This window comes from Eschrichtius robustus, chromosome 14, assembly GCF_028021215.1.
Source record: "Eschrichtius robustus isolate mEscRob2 chromosome 14, mEscRob2.pri, whole genome shotgun sequence".
In the NCBI taxonomy this organism is placed as follows: Eukaryota; Metazoa; Chordata; class Mammalia; order Artiodactyla; family Eschrichtiidae; genus Eschrichtius; species Eschrichtius robustus.
This window is the reverse complement of record NC_090837.1, coordinates 14,932,393-14,953,851: the sequence shown is the minus strand read 5'-3', so window position 1 is coordinate 14,953,851 and position 21,459 is coordinate 14,932,393. Positions and strand designations below refer to the sequence as shown.

The following is a 21,459-nucleotide window of genomic DNA, read 5'->3' as shown; positions in this document are numbered from 1 at the left end:
TCTCGGGCGCGCCACCCTGTGGATGAGAGGCGGCCCCGAGGACTGGATGAGGGAGAGGGCTCTGGAGCTGGACCCCCCAGGTCAAATCCCGGCCCCTCCACTACTGAGCCGAGGCAAATTCTGACAGCGCCCAACCACAGCCCTCGCTGGACCTTGCAGAACGTTCCAGCCCAGGGTCGGGACCTGCATCTCTGTGCTAGGGGTCTTTTCCCGGATCTGCAGAACACCTGACGCCACACGTGAGAAGTTAACACCCCGTGGGAGCTGCCCGTGGCTCTCAGGAGTTGGCGTGTCCCCTGTCCTTTGGGTGGGACAACTCCGAGTTGGGCGGTGTCCCCCACGGAAAGTGCCAGCCCACTGCTCTACCAGTGGCACTGACTGGGACGAGCATGCCCTGTGCTGGCCTCCCCCCGCCCCTCGTCCCTTCTCGCGTGTTTTCTGTCCGGTGAACTACTTGCGCTTGAATCTTTGTCTCAGTCAGCTTTTGGAAGAACCCAAACCAAGACACCAGATATATGGCCTTGAGAAATGCACTTGAAATGCATTCAGCCCCCTCACCTGACATGAGGACACGGCACCTATTTCATGGGTCGTCCCAGGAAAGGAGTCAATCAAAAGGGTTGACATAGGCACGCTGCTTAGCAACTGCTAACGTTAGCACTTATTTTATTATGAAAGCATGTTGGATGGAGCATAAAAGAGCCAAAAAAAATTAACGGGAGAATTCCAGGCACAGGCCATATCTGGGTACGAGTCTCAACCTGGCCACCGATCTAATTTGAAACCTTGGGTCAAGTGCTTTCCCTCTGGGCCTCAGTTTTATTTCTTTATTTTCTTTAGTTTTATTTTACGTTGGAGTATTGTTAATTTACAATGTTGTGTTAGTTTCAGGTGTTCAGCAGTGATTCATTTATACATATACATATATCCATTCTTTTTCACATTCTTTTCCCATATAGGTTATTACAGAATACTGAGTGGAGTTCCCTGTGCTATACAGTAGGTCCTTGCTGATTATCTATTTTATATATAGTGATGTGTATTTGTTAATCCCAAACTCCTAATTTATCCCTCTCCCTCACATTTAACCTTTGGTAACCATAAGTTTGTTTTCAAAGTCTGTGAGTCTGCTTCTGTTTTGTAAATAAGTTTTTTTTTTTTTTTTAGATTCCACATATAAGTGATATCATATGATATTTGTCTTTCTCTATCTGACTTACTTCACTTAGTATGATCATCTCTAGGCCCATCCCTATTGCTGCAAATGGCATTATTTCATTCTTTTTTTTATGACTGAGTAATATTCCATTGTAAATATGTACTACATCTTCTTTATCCATTCCTCTGTCGATGGACACTTAGGTTGCTTCCATGTCTTGGCTATTGTAAATAGTGCTGCAATGAACATTGGGGTGCATGTATCCTAACCGTTCTTTTAAGGTGAAACTCTTCAGATTTGGTGAGGCTGAGGAAACAGTGGTTTGGGGGTCAGAAGCCCTGAGATTGAGTCCAGGCTCCTGCCACAGACTCACTGTCTGATCTTTAAGTCCCTTCCCCACTCTCTGGGCCTCAGGTTCCCAGTCTGCAAAACGAAGGAGAGGATGTCAGGTGTTCTCAGCGGGCCCTCCAAGACTTCATCATCCAGACACCTAAGAACTTCTACCTCGTAAGGAATAAGCACGTGGAGGAACCTTCCCCTATGTGATTCAAGAAAGGTCTCAATCCCGAAACAGATAACAGGTGCTCTTAGTAAGGTGCTAGGTCGGGGAACAGGATGCTTAGGGCCGCCCCCCCCCCCACCCCGTCCTGTGTAGAGAAACTCTTGCTTACAGCCCCCGAGGGACACCATTCCGATGGGCCACGAGTCTGAGCTGATGACCTTTCTTTCTTTCTTAAGCGACAGTTGCAAAAGTTAATGATAATCATCTTTGAAAGGCCTGACCCTCCCACCCATCCACATGTCCGCTGATGTAAGACTCCGCCCCCGGCTCTCCAGGGGCGGGGCGGCCCGAGCCCTGAGCGGCTCGCTGGGCTGAGCAGTGGGCACTCACCTGGCTGAAGGAGTCCAGACTGACCCCATTGTCGAGGAGGAAGCGCCGCACCTCTTGGACGAGCTGGGTCTCTCCCAGCGCCACGCGCACGGCCACGCTGCCCTTGGTCTCCTGCGGGAGGGAAAGGGAAGATGCCCTGTCGGCTGTCGGGCAGGTGACGGGTCAGCTGTCCCATCTCCCAACAGCCTGAGGAGGAGGCTTGCACGGAGCTGGACCCCGTGGATGCCCCCGCGGATGCTCCCCCCGTGGACACCCACTCCGGCTTGACGGCTCTGGGTTCTGCGTCTGTCAGGGTGAATCAAGAACCCCACGCCTCACCTCCAGCTTCCCCTCCCCCCTCTCCCGCCTGCTCCCTCCCCTCCAGTCGTATGTAAGGGTCTCATGCCAAGTTCATTCCCACCTGAGGGCTTCTGTGCGCTCACCTCTGCCCTCCATTCAATTTCTGTTAGAATGTCGCACCCCTGAGCAGCCTGCCTCGCTCTCACACCCTGTCCCCTCACTCAGCTTAAGCCTTCTTCAAGCCATCACACCAACATGCGGCACCTTTGTTAATGAGCTAGTGTCTTCCTCTGCTGGAAGGCTCTAGAAGAGCAGGACTGTTTCCCTTTAGGGCCCTGCTCTCTTCGCAGTGCTCAGGGCGCTGGTGGGATCTGAACCAGCTGCAGCCCCTCCCGACTGGCTGAGGTCCGGAGCTGTGCGGCCAACACGGTGCCCACGAGCTCAGCCACTGGGCACCTGAGACGCGGCGCGTCTGAACCCAGTGTAAGACACGCACTGAATGTAAACACTCAGTGAGGGAAAAGAAAGCAACGCAAGACAGCTTGTCATTTTTTTATATTGTGGATAATGAAATAATAATATCTTGGCCATATGGAACTAATAGAATAGATTCTATTCTGAAAAATTAACTTTGAAAATTAACTTTGCCTGTTCCTTTTTGCTTTTTAAAAATGTGGCCACTTGGACATTTACAATTCTGCGTGGGGCTCGCGTTCTATTTCTGGGGGACAGCGCTGACCTTCAGCATGGGGAAGGGGCAGGGGCAGTAAATGACGATGGCCAGTGAGTTTATGGATCAAATCTATGGATATCCTTTGCCTGCTGGCTGAAAAACACACTCCCAGGTTTTGCCAAAGATGAACTTGGCCACGGTCTAACTGGAGACACAGCATTTAAAAGAAGGTATGTGATCTGGAGAAGCCAAATGGACGGAGGGGGAAGGTCGGAAGGAACAAGGTTAGACTTGGGAGAGGGGGAGGGTCAGAGACCTACGACCTACCCTGTGCTCATCTCAAAGACCTGGGCTGGCTGGGCCCAGGAAGTGGGTGGGACCACCTTTGAGGAGTGGTTCAGAGCGAGGGCGGTGGATTCGGGTTGACCTGGGGTCACCCCACCTCCGCCTCTTTCCAGGTGTGTGACCCTGGGCAAGCGCCTTTGTGTCCCTGGGCCTCGATTTCCTCATCTGGGAAGTGGGGCGAGAGAGGAGCACCGCAGGCTAAGTGCTCATCGTCAGTTACTTTCTCCATGTGGCTCCACGCTCGCCCACGAGAAGCCAGGGCAGGGTGGACGCTTCCACGGGGTAGGCCCCAGAGGACAAGCTGGTGGACAACCCCAGCCCGATCCCGCCCCCTCCCCTGCCCAGAGCCGGGGGCACATCAGACAGGGTGCCCACTCACGTGGTCAAACACTTGACTCTTGGTGGCGCTGTACTTCTGGGCGATGGCGTCGGCCACTGCATTCGGGCCCATGAACAGCGTGTTCCAGTTGTGAGAGCTGAGTCAGAGGTAGAACAGAGAGGTCAGACCATGGCTGAATGGGGGCAATTTTTTTCAGATGCAAAGCCTGTAAGAAACGAGCTTGTGGGCCTGCCTTCCTAAGTCCCCGAAGCCTCCTCCTCCCCCATCTTACTTGGCGTGGGCCAAGTACCAGGGCCTGAAGACAACAAGAGCCACGATGATACTAATAAGCCCTAACGTCTGTCAAGCGCTTACTCGGCACCAGGGACCAAGCACTTTGCTTACATTGACTCAATCCTTATGACACCACAAAAGTGAGGCACCACTGATCCTTCCCATTTTGCAGATGAGGAAACTGAGGCTCAGCAAAGTTATGGATGAGGGGCTAAAGCCACCATGAGGAGTCAGGGTACCCTGGCGGCTAGGAAAGGAGGGGCGAGGGCAGCCAAAGCCTGGGTCAGAGGCAGGTATGGACCTGGAGCTGTTGGCTTTGTCTTTTGACTCTTTCTTCTTCTTGTAAGACGATGATCCTGGGGTGTCTGCGTCCTCGCTGGCCTCCTTCTTGATGGTGGATGGTAACACGTGGAGCATCCTGCCCTGGAGGAGGACAAGGGGAAGGGGGTAAAGATAGGAAGGGGGCAGGCGCTTCTACATCCTGCCCCGGGTACGTCGGTCTCTCCACGAGGGGGCTGGACCCAGCACTGAGAACCTTGTCGCAAGACGGGGGCCTCGGGCAGGATGCCCACGAGGCCGCCCTGAACCCAGAACGGGGGCCTGGCCATGTGGCACAGGGGCCTGACTTTGTGACGGGGGCCACTTGACAAAGCTTCACAGAGGACGCTGGTCGGTTTGTAAGTAACACCTGCAGGGCTCCCCACCCGACTCTGTCCCCGTGAGAGTGTGAGCTCCACGAGGGCAGGAGCCGGGTTCAGCCTGCAGCCACAGGGGATCAATAAATCATGAATGAATGAATGAATGAACGAATGAACAGGAAAGGGAGGCGAGGCAGCCTGGGGCTTCGGCTTGTGTGCTAAGCATGTTATTTGGAAGAAAGAAGCGTTTCTTACATTCTACTGTGGCCATTTCAAGGACTGGGTCAAAACTCTTTCTTTCCTTACTCCTTCCTCTTCCAAGTGGTATTTTGAGAGAGCAAGTTCATTTAATCCACAGACACTTTTTAAGGGCCCACTGTGGGCCAGGTGCTCCTCTAGGGGCTAACGATAGATCGGTGAACAGGACAGAGCAGACCCTGCCCCGTGGAGGCAGCTCGGATCAGGAGGCGGCTTCACGTGCATCAGGTGTGCTTCCCTGGAAGCATGGGTGCGGTTTCCTGCCTGCGCGCACACGCACACGCACACGCACACGCCCACAGCCTCCCCCCATCACCCGGGCCCGGCAGCCGCCCGCCACCCCGCGGGCCATCACCTGGAACACCTGCCCATCCACCTCCGCGTAGGCCTTCACGGCGTGCTCCGGGAACATGAAGGTGACGAAGGCAAAGCCCTTAGGCTTCTTGGTCAGGCTGTCGATGGGGTAATGCAGCTCAGACAGGGGACCTGAGGGTAGGAAGGGTGTCAGTGTCCTGCAGGCCAGAGCTGGGTGAGAAAATTCTGGGCACTAGTCAAGCGATGGGTTTTAACCAGGGAGAGCGTGGAGCTGCTGCTGCCACTTGGCCCAGGACAGAAGGTGGCAAGGGGCTGCCCTGAGACCCCCTCATGGGTCAGGGTGTCCTTCCACAACACTTCGTGTGTCTCTTCTGAGAGCAGAGGTGTCTGGCCTGGACCCTGCCTTCATCACATACTATACGTGTGGCCTCGGGCAAGCCACAGGGCTTTACAGGCCTCAGGCTTCTCACCTGTAAAATGGTATCGTTAAGAATACCCAGCTCGGAGGACGGCGGGGAGGGTTAAACGCACTAATACGTGTCATGTCCTAAACAGTACCTGCTGGTGACGTAGGGCCACAGAAGTGTCTGCTGGGATATTATCATGATGCTCACATTAAAGTACACACCTTCCACTCTGAACACCAGGGTGTGACCAAGTCCTCCTTCCCGGGCTTTATCTTCCCGGATGGATACTTCGAGTCTATTGACGACCCCCTTTCCAGTGCTGCCCAGCCCTGCCATGTAAACCAGGGCACCAGCCTGTGCGGGAGGATCTGGCAGCAGGACAGCAGGCCAGGAGGTGACACCAATTTGCCTGATCGCGGAATCCTACTCAGGGCCTCCTTGTCCGGAAGACAAGCACTCGACCGAGCTCGGATCCCCTGCAACCCACAGCTGGTCTCCGAAGAGAAGCGGGCAGACGCTCCGGGGGATCTTAAGAGCATCTAGACCTCGCCCCGCCATTCTGAGCCCTAACTTCCTTCTCTTCAACAACCACGACCTTACAAACAAGCACAGCCCCGTGTGCCAAGCTGAACTACAGGCCTTCAAGTCCGTGTCCTGCAAAATAATGCTAGCAACCACGACAACAATGAAAATGGCCCTCACTAGCAAACGCATTTGGATCTGGAGAGCAAGATTATTTAGACAGCAGAGTTCAGACTGGGGAGCACTTCATATCAACACACACAGTGAGTGGGCTTCCAAGACCAGAGCAAGGGTTCAGATACCAGGGACATCTCAGAAAACTGCACCCAAACCCCGTCAGTTCTGAGTTTAGCGAGTGAGAGCTAAGGGAGTCTGGGTTCAGACCACGAAAGGTGCCTGTGATGCCATCTAGGACTTCGAGTTCCGCTGTCTACACACTGTCTGAATCTTCACAGCAGCTCAGAGATGGCGAGGCCCATTTTATGGATGAGAAAACTGAGGCCAGAGGGGGACGTCATTAGCCCAAGGTCAAGAGCTGCAGGAGGCAGATGGGGACTCGGACCACCCGCTGCAGGTGCCTGTGGTGAGCCGGAGGCCACGTCCCTACCGTATTTGGAGAAGAGCTTCTCCAGGTCTTCCTCGGAGCTGGTGTAGGGCAGGTTTCGCACAAAGAGCCTCCCAGAGTCGGCCAGGTCCTCTTCCTCTTCATGCTCCCCGAGTGTCCGGCCTTGCCAGGGTTTGGCGCTATTCTCTGGGGGCGCCTTGGCTGCGGGAACGTTCTTTTCCCTAAACACCTCGATGTAGCGTCCACCTGCACAAGGAGAGGCAGTCAGGGCCCCAGGGGAGGCCTGGAACCTGCCAGCTTCCAGATTTTGTTGCTGCCTTCTGGAAGCCATGGTGAAGGTGGCTGGTGACAGCGCCAGACACCAGGCTCTGTTAACCAGGGTGGCGGCCCCAGCCAGTGCCGGGCCTCAATCTCACTCATCCTGCGAGCTCAGCTTCAGCCCAGGGGGGAGGCTGCCTGGGCCGCCTGGTCCATGGGGCTGCATCCTCCCAATTCCAGGGCACGGCCCCTGGCACTGCCCTGGGAATCACCTCATGTGACAGCCCAACCCTGAAGAGCCACCTTGGGCTGCCGCTGAACTATGTCCATGCGTTGCCCCGGGCACCTGATTAGACCACGACCACCACCATCACCTCCACATGCACACAGTAGGCGCTCAATAAATACCTACCACCTGACTTGCTAGCAAGACTGCTTAGGTTTCTCCTCTTCCCTAACAGAACTTGTGTCTTCACAAGGGGTCAATGGCTGGACCTGAATCACCTGTCCATACCAGGGACAGGCCAAAGAGCACGTCCTTGGATATCTTGTTCAGGTGACCTCCCAACTCCAGACCCTGTACTTGCTGTTCCCTGTACTGGAACGGCTCCGCCCCACAAAGCCAGAGCTGGCTCCCTCTACCCCTCTGGCTTTTGTTCCAGTGTCGCCAGCTTAGTGTGGCCCAAGCTGACACGATCCTGTTTAAAATGCGCCTCCTCCAATCCCGACCCTCTCCTGCATTTGTCCAGAGCACAGCCCCTCTGGTTACCACCTGTCTCTCCCCTCTCCAAGTTTCCTCTACAGGAAACTTAGCCTAATCTCTGCCCCAGGAGGGTGGCGGCTTTGGTCTGTTCTGCTCACGGCTGTATCCTCCGTGCCCAGGGCAGCGCCCGGCAGGCACACAGCAGGCCCTCAATATAACCTTACAGAGTAACTGAATGAACGAACCCCTGCCACCACGCGGCGTGGGACCGCCCGGCATCCTTACCCATGTATTCCCTGTTGCATTTCAGAGCTTTCCTCACTTCCTCTTCACTGCTGAAATCCACAAAGACGTACCCTGTGAAAGGACCACGACAAAGGTAAGGTCTGCAGGCCCTGCAGACAATCGTGGGAGTCACGGAGGAACACCCACACTGCGCTAGGTGTTTGGGGGAATCTGAGCAGAAAGTGGGAGGAAAACCTGTACTTTTCGCCCAATCTCCAAAATACAGACACTCCCTGATGCCCCCCAGGCAAATCTCCCTTTGTAGGAAGCGTTCCGAAGCGGGACGGCCTTGGCCTCCCTCCCAGCCTCACCCTGTCCTGACCAGTGCCTGCTCCGTGACCTTCTCTGGACAAATGCCTGTGGTTGCAGTGCTGCAACCCAGCTCGGCACCAAGGGGCCACCTCCACGGTGACTGCCCGTCAGTGCCCGCGGCCCTGACTTGCACAGACGAGCACGTGGAGTCTTCCCTAAACACAAGAGGCCTCGCCTCCCCACTTTCCTAGAGGAGTTAAGTGACGTGCGCACGGACACACAGCTAACGCGTGGCAGTGCCGTAACCTGCGCCAAAGCCCATGGGTTTTGGTCTCTATCACAAGACCCTCCCCTGGGGGACTGCAAAAGCCCCCACCCAGCCCACCTGCCCCTGGACCCTTCCCTCACCAGCCAGGGGACCATCCTGAATCCGATCACGGCCTCCCCTTGCTTTGAGCCCCCAGTGGGCCCCCGCATCTGGGCTAAAGGCCGCAGTCAGTGCTGAGCCCCCAGGCCTGGGGGCCGGGCCCTGCCTGCACAGGTGAAAACCTCCTACTAGGCTGCCAGCGGCAGGGGACAAGAGGCAGACCCCTGTCCACATCCACAGAAGTGGGGACCACAAATAGGAAAAAAGTAGTTGCCCTCCAAACATCTCCACAGTTCAACTGCCCCAACCTTCCAGCTCCAGCATCTGCCTCTCCAGCCCCCTCGGAACAGCCCAGACCTCACCTGTTTTGTTTCCATGGGCGTTTCTCACTATTCGAATGGCCACCGGTTTCAGGGGTGCCAGGAACTCCATGACATTTTTCTGTGAGGAGATGAAAAGTTTTTTCCCAAAAGTGCAAACCGAATAAAGAAACATGGGTCAAATTTCTGAATTGAGAAAGGACACCGAAGTGTTTCATCTTTTGTAGTCTCTCTCTTTCCTCTAAATTATACACATCTTCTCCATCGTAAATTAAAACCGCCTTGGAAAAGAAATTTGTTTTTAAGTTGGAGAAGAAACAAGGAATGTAAATATAGAACAGTAATGGCACCATTAGTATTTTAAGGTATTGCTTCTGATCTTTTTTTTCCTAAGTACCTTTTTACTTAATTGGGGTTAAATCCAGCTTTTTTCACGTCTCATCAAAGCATGATTATTTGTCCACATTACTTCATGGGGATGATACACATAGAGTACCGTTGTACATGGCTCCCGATTTTCTTAACTACTTCTCTATTTTTTGGACGTGAGGGTGATTTAAACTCTTTTTAAAACATGTGCAGGGGCTTCCCAGGTGGCGCAGTGGTTGAGAATCTGCCTGCCAATGCAGAGGACATGGGTTCGAGCCCTGGTCTGGGAAGATCCCACATGCCGCGGAGCAGCTAGGCCCGTGAGCCACAACTACTGAGCCTGCGCATCTGGAGCCTGTGCTCCGCAGCCAGAGAGGCCGCGATAGTGAGAGGCCCGCGCACCGCGATGAAGAGTGGCCCCCACTTGCCGCAACTAGAGAAAGCCCTCGCACAGAAACGAAGACCCAACACAGCAAAAATAAATAAATAAAAAAACAAAAAAACAAAAAAACAAAAAAAACAAACAAACATGTGCAAACACACAGAGTACAAAATTTAGCAAATGCTGAAAAGTCCCAAGAAGAAAACAAAAATGGTCGTAACTGCAAGGCCCAGATCACTCTTGTTGGCACTCCAGACAGGGCCACGTGTTCCCTGATTGGGGGGGGGGGGGCTGTCCCCAGCTGAGACCCACTAATTTAACCACTTCTCTAGTGATATAGCGTAGAGGTTGTTTCCAGTTTTCTGTTTTTATAAATAAAATGACACAAATTAATACATTAATTTATAAATAAAATAAGAATTAGAAAATGCGGCAGTGAACATTCTTGCACTGACCTCTTGGTGTACCTGGCTGATTCGCCTGTAGTGCAAATTCCCAGCAAGGTAATTGCTAGGTCAAAGGTACGTACGTATATTTTAAATTCTGACTGATGCTTCCAGATTGCCTTCCAAAAGGCTTCACCACACACTTCCCCCAACAGTGCGTGAAACAATTTATTACTGAACTTAAAAAATTTCTGCAAAAGTGTAACCTTCCTGTTTTGATCTGTATTTCTTTAATTATGAGTGAACTCAGGCATATTTCCCAGCCATTCGAATTCTTTCTCTTAGAATACCTCTTATCTTTTGTCCACTTTTCTATTGGGTCATATGTAGGTCCCAATATCTACTTACCTATTTGTAAATTAAAGAAGCAGGTTTTGTCTGTTGTTTGTGTTATACATGTCTGTTGTTTGTCTTTTGACTTTATGACAAAAAGTTGCCTTAGAGAAGTTTTAAATGTTATCTAGTCAATTAATCCATCTTTTTCTTATGACTACCAAGTTCTGCAAACTGCTTAGAAAGGCATTCTTTTTTTTCTTTTAATTGAAGTATAGTTGATTTACAATGTTGTGTTAGTTTCTGGTGTACAGAAAAGCAATTCAGTTATGTGTGTGTATATATATGTACGTGTAGACGCATATATGTGTGTACATACATGTATATATGTGTATGTATACACGTACCTTTCCATTACGGTTTATTACAGGATACTGAATACAGAAAGGCATTCTTCATTCCAAGATTACAAGTAAATTCAATGCTTTCTCCTAGAACTTTTATTGTCTCAGTTTTTTAACTTAAATCCTTGATGCCTTTGAAATTTAGCTTGCTATGAGGAGTAAGGCTGGGCTCCACCTTTTTTTTTTCTTCACAAAAGTTAACTGGTTGTCCCATTACTATTTATAGAAAAATCTCTCTTCTCTTCATTGATATGAGACACCCTATCCTAAACTAGATGCTTATACATGTGAGTCTATTTCTGAATTCGATTCTATTCCATTAACCTGTCAACAACTTCACCTGAACCAAACTGTTTTAATTACTGTAGCTTCAAAACATGTTTCAACATCTTGCAGGGGAAGGGTCTATTCCCACAGGATGTTCCCAGCTGCTCTCCGGGATCCCACCCCCACCCCCCCAATCCTGACGAAACTCTGTGAACCCACTGAATTTATTCATTCATTCACTAATTAGGGAGGAATTGGCATTTTTACTTTCTAAGAATGTACGGCTTTACATTTACGTAAGCATTCTTTTAAATCCCTCAGTGGAATTGAACACTTTCTTTATATAGAACCTATAAAACCTTTATTAGAATACCTATAAAGCCCCCAATACATAATTTTCATTAGAATATCTAGAAGTAGACTGCCTTTTCTTTTCTTCCTTCCCTTCCTTCCCTTCCTTCCTTCTTTTCTTTCTCTTTCATAAAAGTAATCTTTTTTTCCATTACATTTTCTCTTACCATTTGTGGAGAGGAAAGAAGTGACCATTTTTTGTGTATTTATTTGCAAAAGTCCATCTAATGTCCCCTGTCCCCACTGAAGCACATGATTTTCTGCATGGTTGGTACTGACAGAACTCTGACTCTAAATTAGCAGACAATTCAGATAGTCCAGTAGAACCCAAATGCTTGTTACTCCGAAATCTGATTAAGTTTTACTTAAAAAAGTAATTAGCAAATATACAGGCTCAAAAAAGGTGAGTACTTTGAGAAAAAAAGGGCATAAAATATAATCAGGCACTTTCCAAAAGAGGATACACACATGATATACAAACGTGAAAGAATGATTGATCTCACTAATAATTTAAAATATAAATCAAAATAAAATGCCATTTTGACCTGTCAAGTTGATAAAGATTAATACCCAGGGTTCACAAAAATGGGCACTCTCATTCTCTGCTAAGGGAGTATAAACTGGCCAGGCTTCCAGAGGGCAACTGGCACTCTGTATCAAAGCCTTAAAAATGTACTGAATGCATGCATGTGCTTGTGTACAGTACTTATCTGGAGCAAGGGTTGGCAAACGATAGCCCACAGGCCAAATACTGCCCACGGCCTGCAAGCTAAGGATGGTTTTTACATTTTCCAAGGATCATCAAAAAAAAAAAAAAAAAAAAGTGCAAAGGAGACCATATAGCTCACAAAGCCTAAAATATGCACTAAATGATGTTGATAGAAAAACATCTGTTGACCTCTGATCTCAAGAAATGCGCTGACTGCATTATTATTCAAATCAGCAGAAGACTGGAAACAATCCCTATGTCTCAACTGAGGAGGTTGGGTGAGTGTAACACAGTGTGTCCAGAGTAAAGAATAGCACGCAATGTGAAAAATGATGCTGTAGCAGAATATTCAATATTCAAAGATATTTATGACATAACGTGATGAGGGAGGAAAAGAGTTTCAAAATAGTTCCTATTGTAGGATTGCTTTTTAAAAAGAAAAGACACAGGACTTCCCTGGTGGTGCAGTGATTAAGAATCTGCCTGCCAACGTAGGGGACACAGGTCAAGCCCTGGTCTGGGAAGATTTCCACATGCCGCGGAGCAACTAAGCCTGTGTGCTACAACTACTGAGCCTGCGCCCTAGGGCCTGCGAGCCACGACTACTGAGCCCGCGTGCCACGACTACTGAGCCCGCGTGCCACAACTACTGAAGCCCACGCGCCTAAAGCCCGTGCTCCACAACAAGAGAAGCCACCTCAAGGAGAAGCCCGCCCACCACAACGAAAAGTAGCCCCCGCTCGCCGCAACTAGAGAAAGCCCAGGCGCAGCAACGAAGACCCAACACAACCAAAAATAAATAAATTAATTAATTGAAAAAAAGAAAAAGAAAAACACAGGTCAACGTTTCTATACAAAGAAACAGATGTCTAAGAAGATATACTCAGAATTTATTAGTGGTTGTCAGTGTATGGGATATAGACGTGGGGGACTGAGGGGAGCTTGCCCCAGTTTGCCTGGGACAGTCTTTACTCCTGTAGTAATCAGACCTGTAGGTAATTAGCCGTGCAGCCTGGTACCCCATCTGGTTAGCACTTCTCTCTCAACACAGTTTGGTTGGCAATTTATAGAGTGATAGGTAATTTTTACTTCTTGTTATTTAGCTACAGTAAAAAACATTTCCTATGCTGAACTTCTACTACTTTCATGAGGAGGGAAATTGACAAAGTGTTCTCTCCTGTGTAGACCCAGAGTCAGCAGACTACAGTACGCAGGCCAAACGTGGCCCGCTGCCTGCTTCTGTAAATAAAGTTTTATTGGCACCCGGCCAGGCCTATTTGGCCACCTCTCGCCTCGGGCTGCCTCTGTGCTACGACAGCAGGGTTGAGTAGTCGTTAACAGAGACCATACTGATCACAAAGCCTTGAGTATTTACTAGCTGGTCCTTTTTAAATTTTTTAGCAGAAAAAGTTTACCCACCCCTAGCATAGATGACTGGTGAGTGAGACCACTCCTTCTTGGTCTCAATATAGCCGGCCCTGTTTCCTGACCTTGACGATGCCCAAGATCCTATGTATCAGTCTTTCTGGCCCCCAGTCCCCTCCAGCTGAAGTCCCCAACTGATCCTGAAGCTCCCGTGCGGCAGAGCCTCCTGGGACCCTCGCCCTTGTCTCCCGCTCCCCGGGGGCTCCTCACCCCGTCCCGTTACTGGCGCGTACCTCTGTGACGTTGAACGGGGCTCCCCGCAGCTTCACGGTGTGGGTGATGGTGGGTTCCTTCTGGTTGGCTGGTTTCTCGGTCTGAGTGATGGCAAAGAACAGAAACGGCCACGGTGAGCTCCCTGGTGCAGCCGCAGGAGGTGCCGACCCGGGCGTCGCAGTGAACGCTCCAAGGCCCCTGGCGCCAGGGCCAGCTGGCCATGCCGGAAGCATCGTGCCTGCCACGGACGTGGAGTCTGGCCAGAGCCTGAGGTAGGAGGTGCCAAGCCTCCATGTGCCCCTGAGATGAGGGCCGGAAGCACAGGCCGGCTCGCTGGGGGCCTGCTCGCAGAAGGAGCAGACCTCCTGGGAAGGAGCCCTGAGGTACGGTGACACGTGCTACCACTTATTTAGGGCTTATTCTGTGCCAGATGTTGTACGAAGCACTTTGCAGACACAGCTGTCCTCTCGAATCTTTGAAACAATCTTACAGGGTTTGGGATGTCTTCTGTAGTTTTAGAATCGAAACAGCTCTGAAAAACCTAATCTTCTGGTTAATTCGTTTGGTAACAAAACCTGCCCTGACTTGGACTCATTTGCCGGCAAAGCCCGCTCTGAGCTGTTACGTCACAATTTAGGGTTTACGTCTATCCCAAGTAGATGAGTAATCATTTCTAGCTTCACTGCAGAAATAGTCATGTGCTTTTACGGGGTGCTGCCCTGGATAAGTTATGGGGTATCGCCCTGAAATCTGGAACTTGTGATTTCCAGTGCGCACCCAGATGCAGGGGTTTTGGAAACTGGACACAGAGACCCGTGCTCTGCTGCACATCACCTCAGATGAAGATCAGAGGCCCGAAGAGAAGCACCTCACCCCATCCCATGGCTACTCCACATCAGCGCTGGGATTTGAACCCACGGCTCCCTGACTTAGCCACACTCGACTACCTCTTTAGAATATACATCTCTAGGAGAAAAGGACAGGAGGTGGCAATTAGAAGGGAAAGAGAATGAACGGAGGGAGGGGGAAGGAGAAAGAGGAGGAGGGAGATGAAGGAATGAAGACCCAAAGGATGTGTGAAGCTTCCCTAAGCAGAGAGGACCCCCGGGTGGAAGACGGGGCGGCCATCCCCAGAGGAAGCACCCACATTTATGATCTAGACTCCAGAGCCCAGCAGACCTGGGTCTGGGTGCTGACCCCACCACTTCCCAGCCGAAACCTTGAGCAAGTCACTTCCTTTCTCTGGGCCTCAGTTTCCTCACCTGTAAAAGGGGACAAGAATCCCCATCCCCCAAGATTCCCATGAGATTCAATGATAAATGACACGCCAGGTACTGAACCTCACATGTAGTAAGTGCTCAATTAATTTCATCTGTTATTGTTGATTACGGGCTCACACCTGTCTACCTTGCTAGTAACTACAAAGTACAATATGCTTGGGATACTTTTTCAGCTCATTTATGCCCCCCTCCCCGCCAAGTCAAGAGGGGCAGGCAGCCTCTGCGTTAGCGATAGGAAATAAAATCAGAGAGGGAACATGCTTCCCCAGGGTCACACAGCAAGCAAGCAGCAGTACCGAGACCTGAAGGCAGGTCTCTGGGCCGCTGAGCTGTCTTTCCCCGATGTTACAGGCCCCGACAAAGGGGCTGCAGGGAACGTGGGCGAGGGCCAAGCAGACCTCCTCCCTCCCCAGGCTCCCAAGCTCACCCCGATCCACACGCACCTCGGCTCGGGCCGCCTCCCGGTCCTGCTGGGCGGGGGTGGTGCAGGAACCCTCTTCCTCGGCCTCGCTCCCCTCCTCGCAGTTCACGGCTTCGTCTTCACTCTCCCCTGAGGATGGCGACTCGGCCTCCACCACCTTGGATTTCAGGTAATCCATGTCCGACAGCTCCTTCCGTACGGCTGCCTTGGGTTCGAGGCCGCTGTCCTCCTCTGGAAAACCGGAGAGGTTGGGAGCCGGTGACGGGTGTGAGCAAACGAGAGGGCTGGAGGGCAGACAGCATGGGGGTGTGACCGATGGGTGGCACGTAAGGTGCCAAGCCTGAGGTGACCAGGGGCCCCGTGCCAAGCAGCCAGTCCCCAGTAGGTCCTTGAATAAATACCGTCAAATGGGGAGAAAGTGATGGAGTTTTGACAGTTTCCGTGCTACACGCTGAGAACTTCGGGGTTCCCTCACCAGCCTCGCCAACTGCGAGGCTGCGTGACTTTTTTGAGCCTACAGAGAGGACTCTCACTCCTTGATCAAAACACACCAGGGGCTCCCAGATGCTCTCAGGGTGAAACCCAAACTCCTCGTCGGGCCCGGTGAGCTCACTGGCCTCTCCGCCGGCTCCCACTGCTGCAGCCACCCTGAGCCATGTGGAACCCGCCCCTCCAAGTTCCTGTTTTTCCTTCCCTCTGCGCCTTTGCCGTGCTGTTCCCTCTGCCTGGAACCCCTCCTCTCCCCCCATCCCTTCTGAGTCCCACCAACTCCCAGTGAGTCCTTCGGATCCCAGCTTTGCACAGAGACTTTACCAGCCATAAAACTCGCGTTAAATTCATTCCCTCACCTTTTAACCAAAGTCGATTCCCGCCCCACGACCACGGCACTCACCATTCTGAGCTACAATCGCTCACAGGTCCATACGGCCCCCCCATGACACCGTGACTCCTTTCTGAGGACAGAGATTCACTCCCTCACCTCCTTTGCTCAAGGGCCACCTCCTCAGAGGCCTTCCCTGGTGACTCTCCCGTCCCCCTTTCCTACTTTCCTCCCTTTCCTGCTTTCTCCCTGCAGCACTCGCGTTCATATCATATACTAAATAGGAGACCCATGTCTTTATTGTTTCTCTCCCCGACCAGGGCGACACCTCCACGGGGGCAGGCTTCCCTGTCTTTTGCTCACTCCTATATCCCCAATGCCTGAAGCAGTGCCTGGTACACAGTTGGTGCTCAATCAATATTTGAGTGAGTAATCAACTGACTGAATAAGGAACCAGGATCGGTCAAAGCCGACGTACCCGCACGCAGGATAATCACAGCTCCACAGGGCAGCGTCTGACTTGCTGTCTCCTGGGCCCGGCGCAGAGGGGCCTCAGGTCACGTGCTCACAGGCCCGGGCGCTGCAGGGCGCGCACTCGGGCGGGGGGGCACACCCTTACCTTCCGGGGCCTCCCCGGCTCCCTCCTCCTCGCTCTCCTGCCCTGAGTCGGAGTCGAAGTTCAGGTAGTCGTTGGCCAAGTTGTTCTTCCCTTTCGAGGGCTCAACGTCCAGGACATCGTTCGCCCAGGTGGCCGCCTGCGCCCGCTTCTGGTGAACCGACAGGAACTCCTGGAACTCGTTATCTTCCCTCAGCTGCAGGCGCCGGCCGGCAGGGAAGCGGGAAGAAGGCAGAACGGGCAGAGAAGGCTCAGGCAGGGCTCACCCTTGCTAACTCTTCGGAGGGTAAGCGCATCTTCCGAGGCCATTTCCCCCAGTCTCTAGAGGACCCCTGGGGCCAGCTGGGTCAGTCCCAGGGAGGGTGGCGTGGACTCTTCATCAGACAGAAAGACGAAGGAGCCACAGCCACGGCAAGGCGCTGCCTGCCGGGCCCGCCCTCGCTGCCCGCCCTCCGCTTGTCACCAGGACAGACTCACCTTCTCCAGTTCACCCGCTACCTTTTTCTTCTTGTCATCCTAAAAACAGAAGGCACAGGTGGTGAGGGTCACGATGAAAGGAGATGGAAACGCACTGCCCTGGGAGGGCTGCTTTCGGGAAGCATCCGAGAGGGATTCTCAGGTCCCTCCCCCTCCCCTGCCTTCCCGGGGTGACCACCCTGCTGACACCCGGATGTGGCCAGGAGTGACCATGCATGCACCTTCTTAGTTTCTGGGGAGATGGAGTCTTTGTCTTTCGGAGGTGGCTTGGACTGGCTTGCTTTCTGGGCATGCTTGCTCCAGGCTCGGGGCTTTGTCGGGTCCCCAAACGACTTGCAGAACTCCACCTGCGAGGGACAGAGAGGGGGATGATGACACCTGCCACCACGCCCGGCACAGGCCATTCAGCCACTGACTGGGCGAGTGGATGAATAATGTAGACCAGTGCCGCTCACCCTGGGACCGGCAGCATCCCCATCACCTGTAAGCCTGCGAGACCTGCAAATCCTTGCATCCCCTCCCCCAGCATACGGAATCAGAAGCTCTGGGGAAACTGTTTCCGCAAACGCTGCAGGGGATTCACAAGCATGGGAGCTTGAGAACAGTGCGGAAGACCAAAGATGTCACGGTCCGGAAGGGGACAGGCTTTGGACTTGAGCGTGGAGAGAAAGAGCCAGTGGGTCTCTGTTGACAGGCAGGAGAGGGCAAGATTCACACCCACTCACCGTGATCCGGGACATGTCGATAAAACTCTTGTTGAAATGGTTCAGCGCTGTTTGGGCCTCTTCCTCGGACTTGAAGCCGATGAAGCCGAACTTGCGGAACTTGCCGTCTTTGGTGAACTTGAGGCTGCAGTCTGTCAGTGTGCCGAAGGCAGTGAACAGCTGCCGGAAACGCTCCTCCTTCATCTAGGATGGAAGGGGGACAATGAGGGGGGGGAGCCGGGGAGCCCTCAGAGCCAAGGGGACAAAAAGGGCTGGGAACCTGAGGCCCTGGGATTACCCGGAGGTGACCTTAGAAGGGGCGGTGGCAGAGCATGCTTTGCAGCTGGACCCGGTTCCAGCTCTGGCTCCAACACTTACTCGCTGTGTGACCTTGAGCAAGGCCCTTCCCCACTTCACTGATGAGGAAGTCAAGACTCACAATGACTGCACTGAAATATTCCTATCCTGTGGGCTGCTAGGAGGCTAAGGAGACCTATCGTATAAGCAGCCCAGCATCATGGCTGCGGCATAGTAGACACCTAATAAATGCCTGTCACAATGATGTGTGAACTAAGGAAATGGTAAACTACACAGTGCCTGCTAATTGTGGTAGAAAGGAGTATCCATCTTTATAGCTTGCTTTTAGGACTCCTCATAAGCATGGCTCTATGTCCCTATACTGAGCTCTCACTTTCATCTCTTGGCTTATTTACCCAATGACTACCTGCTGACTCCCACTATGAAAGATAAGAAACCTACATCATCTATTCCTCCCTTCCAGTCTCTGTTATTTATTGGTTTTTTTTAAACTTTTTATTTTATATTAGAGTATAGCTGATTAACAATGTTGTGATAGTCTCAGGTGCACAGCAAAACGACTCAGCCATACATATGCATGTATCCATTCTCCCCCAAACTCCTCTCCCATCCAGGCTGCCACATAACACTAAGCAGAGTTCCCGGGGCTATACGGTAGGTCCTTGTTGGTCATCCGTTTTAAATATAGCAGTGTGTACATGTCAACCCTAAACTCCCTAACTATCCCTTCCCTCCACCCTGTTATTTATTGTTTTTAATTCTTCCATCATTTATCCTAAATAGTACACTTAAAAAATATCTATTATTGATCCATTCGTCAGCTTCAGATAGCGTCTCTTGATGCCTCACTCTGATGGATGAGGATTTTAGCATGGCTGCCCTTCCTTCCCCTCTCAACTACCGTCTCATTTTGCTTCTCAGTATGGCTGTGTCTCTTACCATTGCATGTCTTGTTTGATGAATGAAAGAGTTAATAACAGTAGTAGTAGTAGCTAACGCTTTGAGAGCTTACTATGTAATTACATTAAGGGTTTTGAGATGAGGAACTTGTCAAGAGATGCAAGCCGTAAAGATGGTTACTCCTGGAGAGAGATGGAGGATAGGATGGAACAAAACACTGTGCTTTTCGTTTTATACTGAATTTAAAAAATCGTATGATAGGTGCCCCCCCATCCGCCGGGGGGGGGGGGGGGAAAGGTAAAGTTAAAAAAACCACAACAATGAAACAGAAATGGTTTTATGTTCTCACTCTTTCTAAGGAGTACACAAGATCTCTCATGCCATCCAAACGGCACATTTTGTATTTTGGGAATGAGTTTACTGGCCACACCAGTCGTGTAGGGGCCTCTCTATCCAAGAAAAGTCATAGTGAAATAGATACGGATGATCCACTTGGGCACAATGCACTAACCGTCTGACACCACACGTTCAACTATTTCTTCACTCATTTATTCAGCATGTATTTACTGGATACCTACCACGTGCCAGGTTCTGTGCGGACTCTAGACGGAGACAAGTATGACTGGGTCACCCCTCCCCACTTACTCGGTAAGTGGTTTAAAGCCCTGCACACTCACTCAGTTTTCTTAGACTATTTATTCCTACTTTCCCTAAAGGCGGGAGTGGGAACTGGAACGCAGGTCTTCAGTCTACTGCTCCCCACTTTCCTCCCAGACGGTGTCCCGAGTGGGAGAGGGATACAGGCGCAGTGTCTGACCCAGTCACGAGTCAACCCAAAACAGCGACTGACAAGAGGGCTGTGGGAGCAAAGGCATTCGACACAGCGTGGGGGCTGGCACGTCCCGGGGAAGGAGGTGTCCGGCTGGGATCACGTACCATCGGGCCGGCTGTGAAACCCCGAGCAGGCACTGTCCCTCTCTCCCAAATGTCAACTGGGAATGTGCCGAGAAGCCTGCCCCTTTCGGGCTCTGAATCCTCCGGGAATCCTGCCCGAGATCGAAAGCCCCTCAGTTCTCCTCAGGCACCTCCCTCCCAACCTCCAGCTCCTAGCTGGTCCCAATTTCAGATTCTCAAGCCCAGGCTCTGTACTCACCCCATCTGGGAGGTTCTTCACGATCAGTCGCGACATGGCGCACGGTCCCACTGTTTTGATTCCAGCACAAATGGCCTGCGACTACCACCACCACCAAATTTCACGCTACCGCTCTGGGCGCCGCCATCTTCCGCAAGCCGGAACCGAGTCACGTGCTCCAGGCGTAGCCCGCCCCCTCCGGAAGTAGGCGCGGCCAAAGAGAGCAACCCAAGGAAGTTACACCCTCCAAGGGGTGGGCCTGAGCGCTTGCATTCTGCGCAGGCGCAGGCTGTTCGGCGGTGCCTGGAGAGACCAACGTAGTGGCCAGGCCGCCAGGGGGCGGTGGTCCCTAACATTGGCGGGGGACTGCCCGTAGGCAGAACAGCATTTTAGCTCTGCTTAGGCTCGGAAATCGTTTTAGCCACTTCCTGTACTTAAACGGGATCCTGGCCCAAGATAGTTAAGATGCATGTCAAAGGAATAGTTTCAATGAGCCTAGGCTCTTGCATCTTCCCATACTAAAAGTGCTAAAATCATTAACTCGAGATGTCTGTTTTTGTGATTAGCAGTAATCTTTTGATATTCAACGACATTTTGTTTTCCCCCCAAGCGGAAAAAGTCATATATCCTGTCATCTCCCTTACCTCTTTGGAACAGCCCCTCAGACCTATCTGAGAAGCTGTATCCTCCTGGGCTGAAGTCCTCAGTAAGTCTGCCGAATAAAACACAATTCTCAATTTTTAGATTGTGCATTTTTTTTTTCAGTCGACATAGGATTATGGGGTGTATTGGTTCCCTACCACCTACTACAAGTTTCCAGAGACTTAGTGGCTTAAAACAACAGAAATGTATTCTCTCACAGTTCTGGAGGCCAGAAATCCAAAATCAAAGTGTCAGCAGGGCTGAGCTGCCCCCGGAGTCTCTGAGGGAGGACCCTTCCTTAGTCTCATAGCTTCTGGTGGCTCCAGGGGAACCTTGGCTTTGTGGCTGCATCACGCCAATCTCTGCTTCCGTCTTCACGTGGTCTTCTCTCCTCTGGTGTCTGAATCAATCTATCTCCCTCTCTGTTCTCTCATTAGGACACCTGCTATTGGGTGTAGG

At 51.6% G+C, this 21,459-nt stretch overlaps 1 protein-coding gene across 4 annotated transcripts in view; it reads right to left on the bottom strand.

Annotated features, from left to right (window-relative positions):
- Window positions 1–20,523, bottom strand: part of RBM19 (RNA binding motif protein 19) — a 125,056-nt gene extending 104,533 nt beyond the window's left edge. For all 4 annotated transcript variants that reach the window (XM_068563194.1, XM_068563195.1, XM_068563196.1 and 1 more), the window contains exons 1-14: window positions 20,380–20,523; window positions 18,030–18,212; window positions 17,526–17,651; window positions 17,305–17,343; window positions 16,831–17,023; window positions 15,414–15,622; window positions 13,711–13,791; window positions 8,894–8,972; window positions 7,913–7,984; window positions 6,709–6,912; window positions 5,213–5,343; window positions 4,263–4,384; window positions 3,728–3,824; window positions 2,052–2,162 (exon numbers count right to left, since the gene is read on the bottom strand). In XM_068563194.1, the coding sequence (XP_068419295.1) occupies window positions 2,052–2,162; window positions 3,728–3,824; window positions 4,263–4,384; window positions 5,213–5,343; window positions 6,709–6,912; window positions 7,913–7,984; window positions 8,894–8,972; window positions 13,711–13,791; window positions 15,414–15,622; window positions 16,831–17,023; window positions 17,305–17,343; window positions 17,526–17,651; window positions 18,030–18,212; window positions 20,380–20,415 (1,683 nt within the window). In that variant the 5' untranslated portion in view covers window positions 20,416–20,523. The remainder of the gene's footprint in view (window positions 1–2,051; window positions 2,163–3,727; window positions 3,825–4,262; window positions 4,385–5,212; window positions 5,344–6,708; window positions 6,913–7,912; window positions 7,985–8,893; window positions 8,973–13,710; window positions 13,792–15,413; window positions 15,623–16,830; window positions 17,024–17,304; window positions 17,344–17,525; window positions 17,652–18,029; window positions 18,213–20,379) is intronic.
- Window positions 20,524–21,459: the final 936 nt, after the last annotated feature.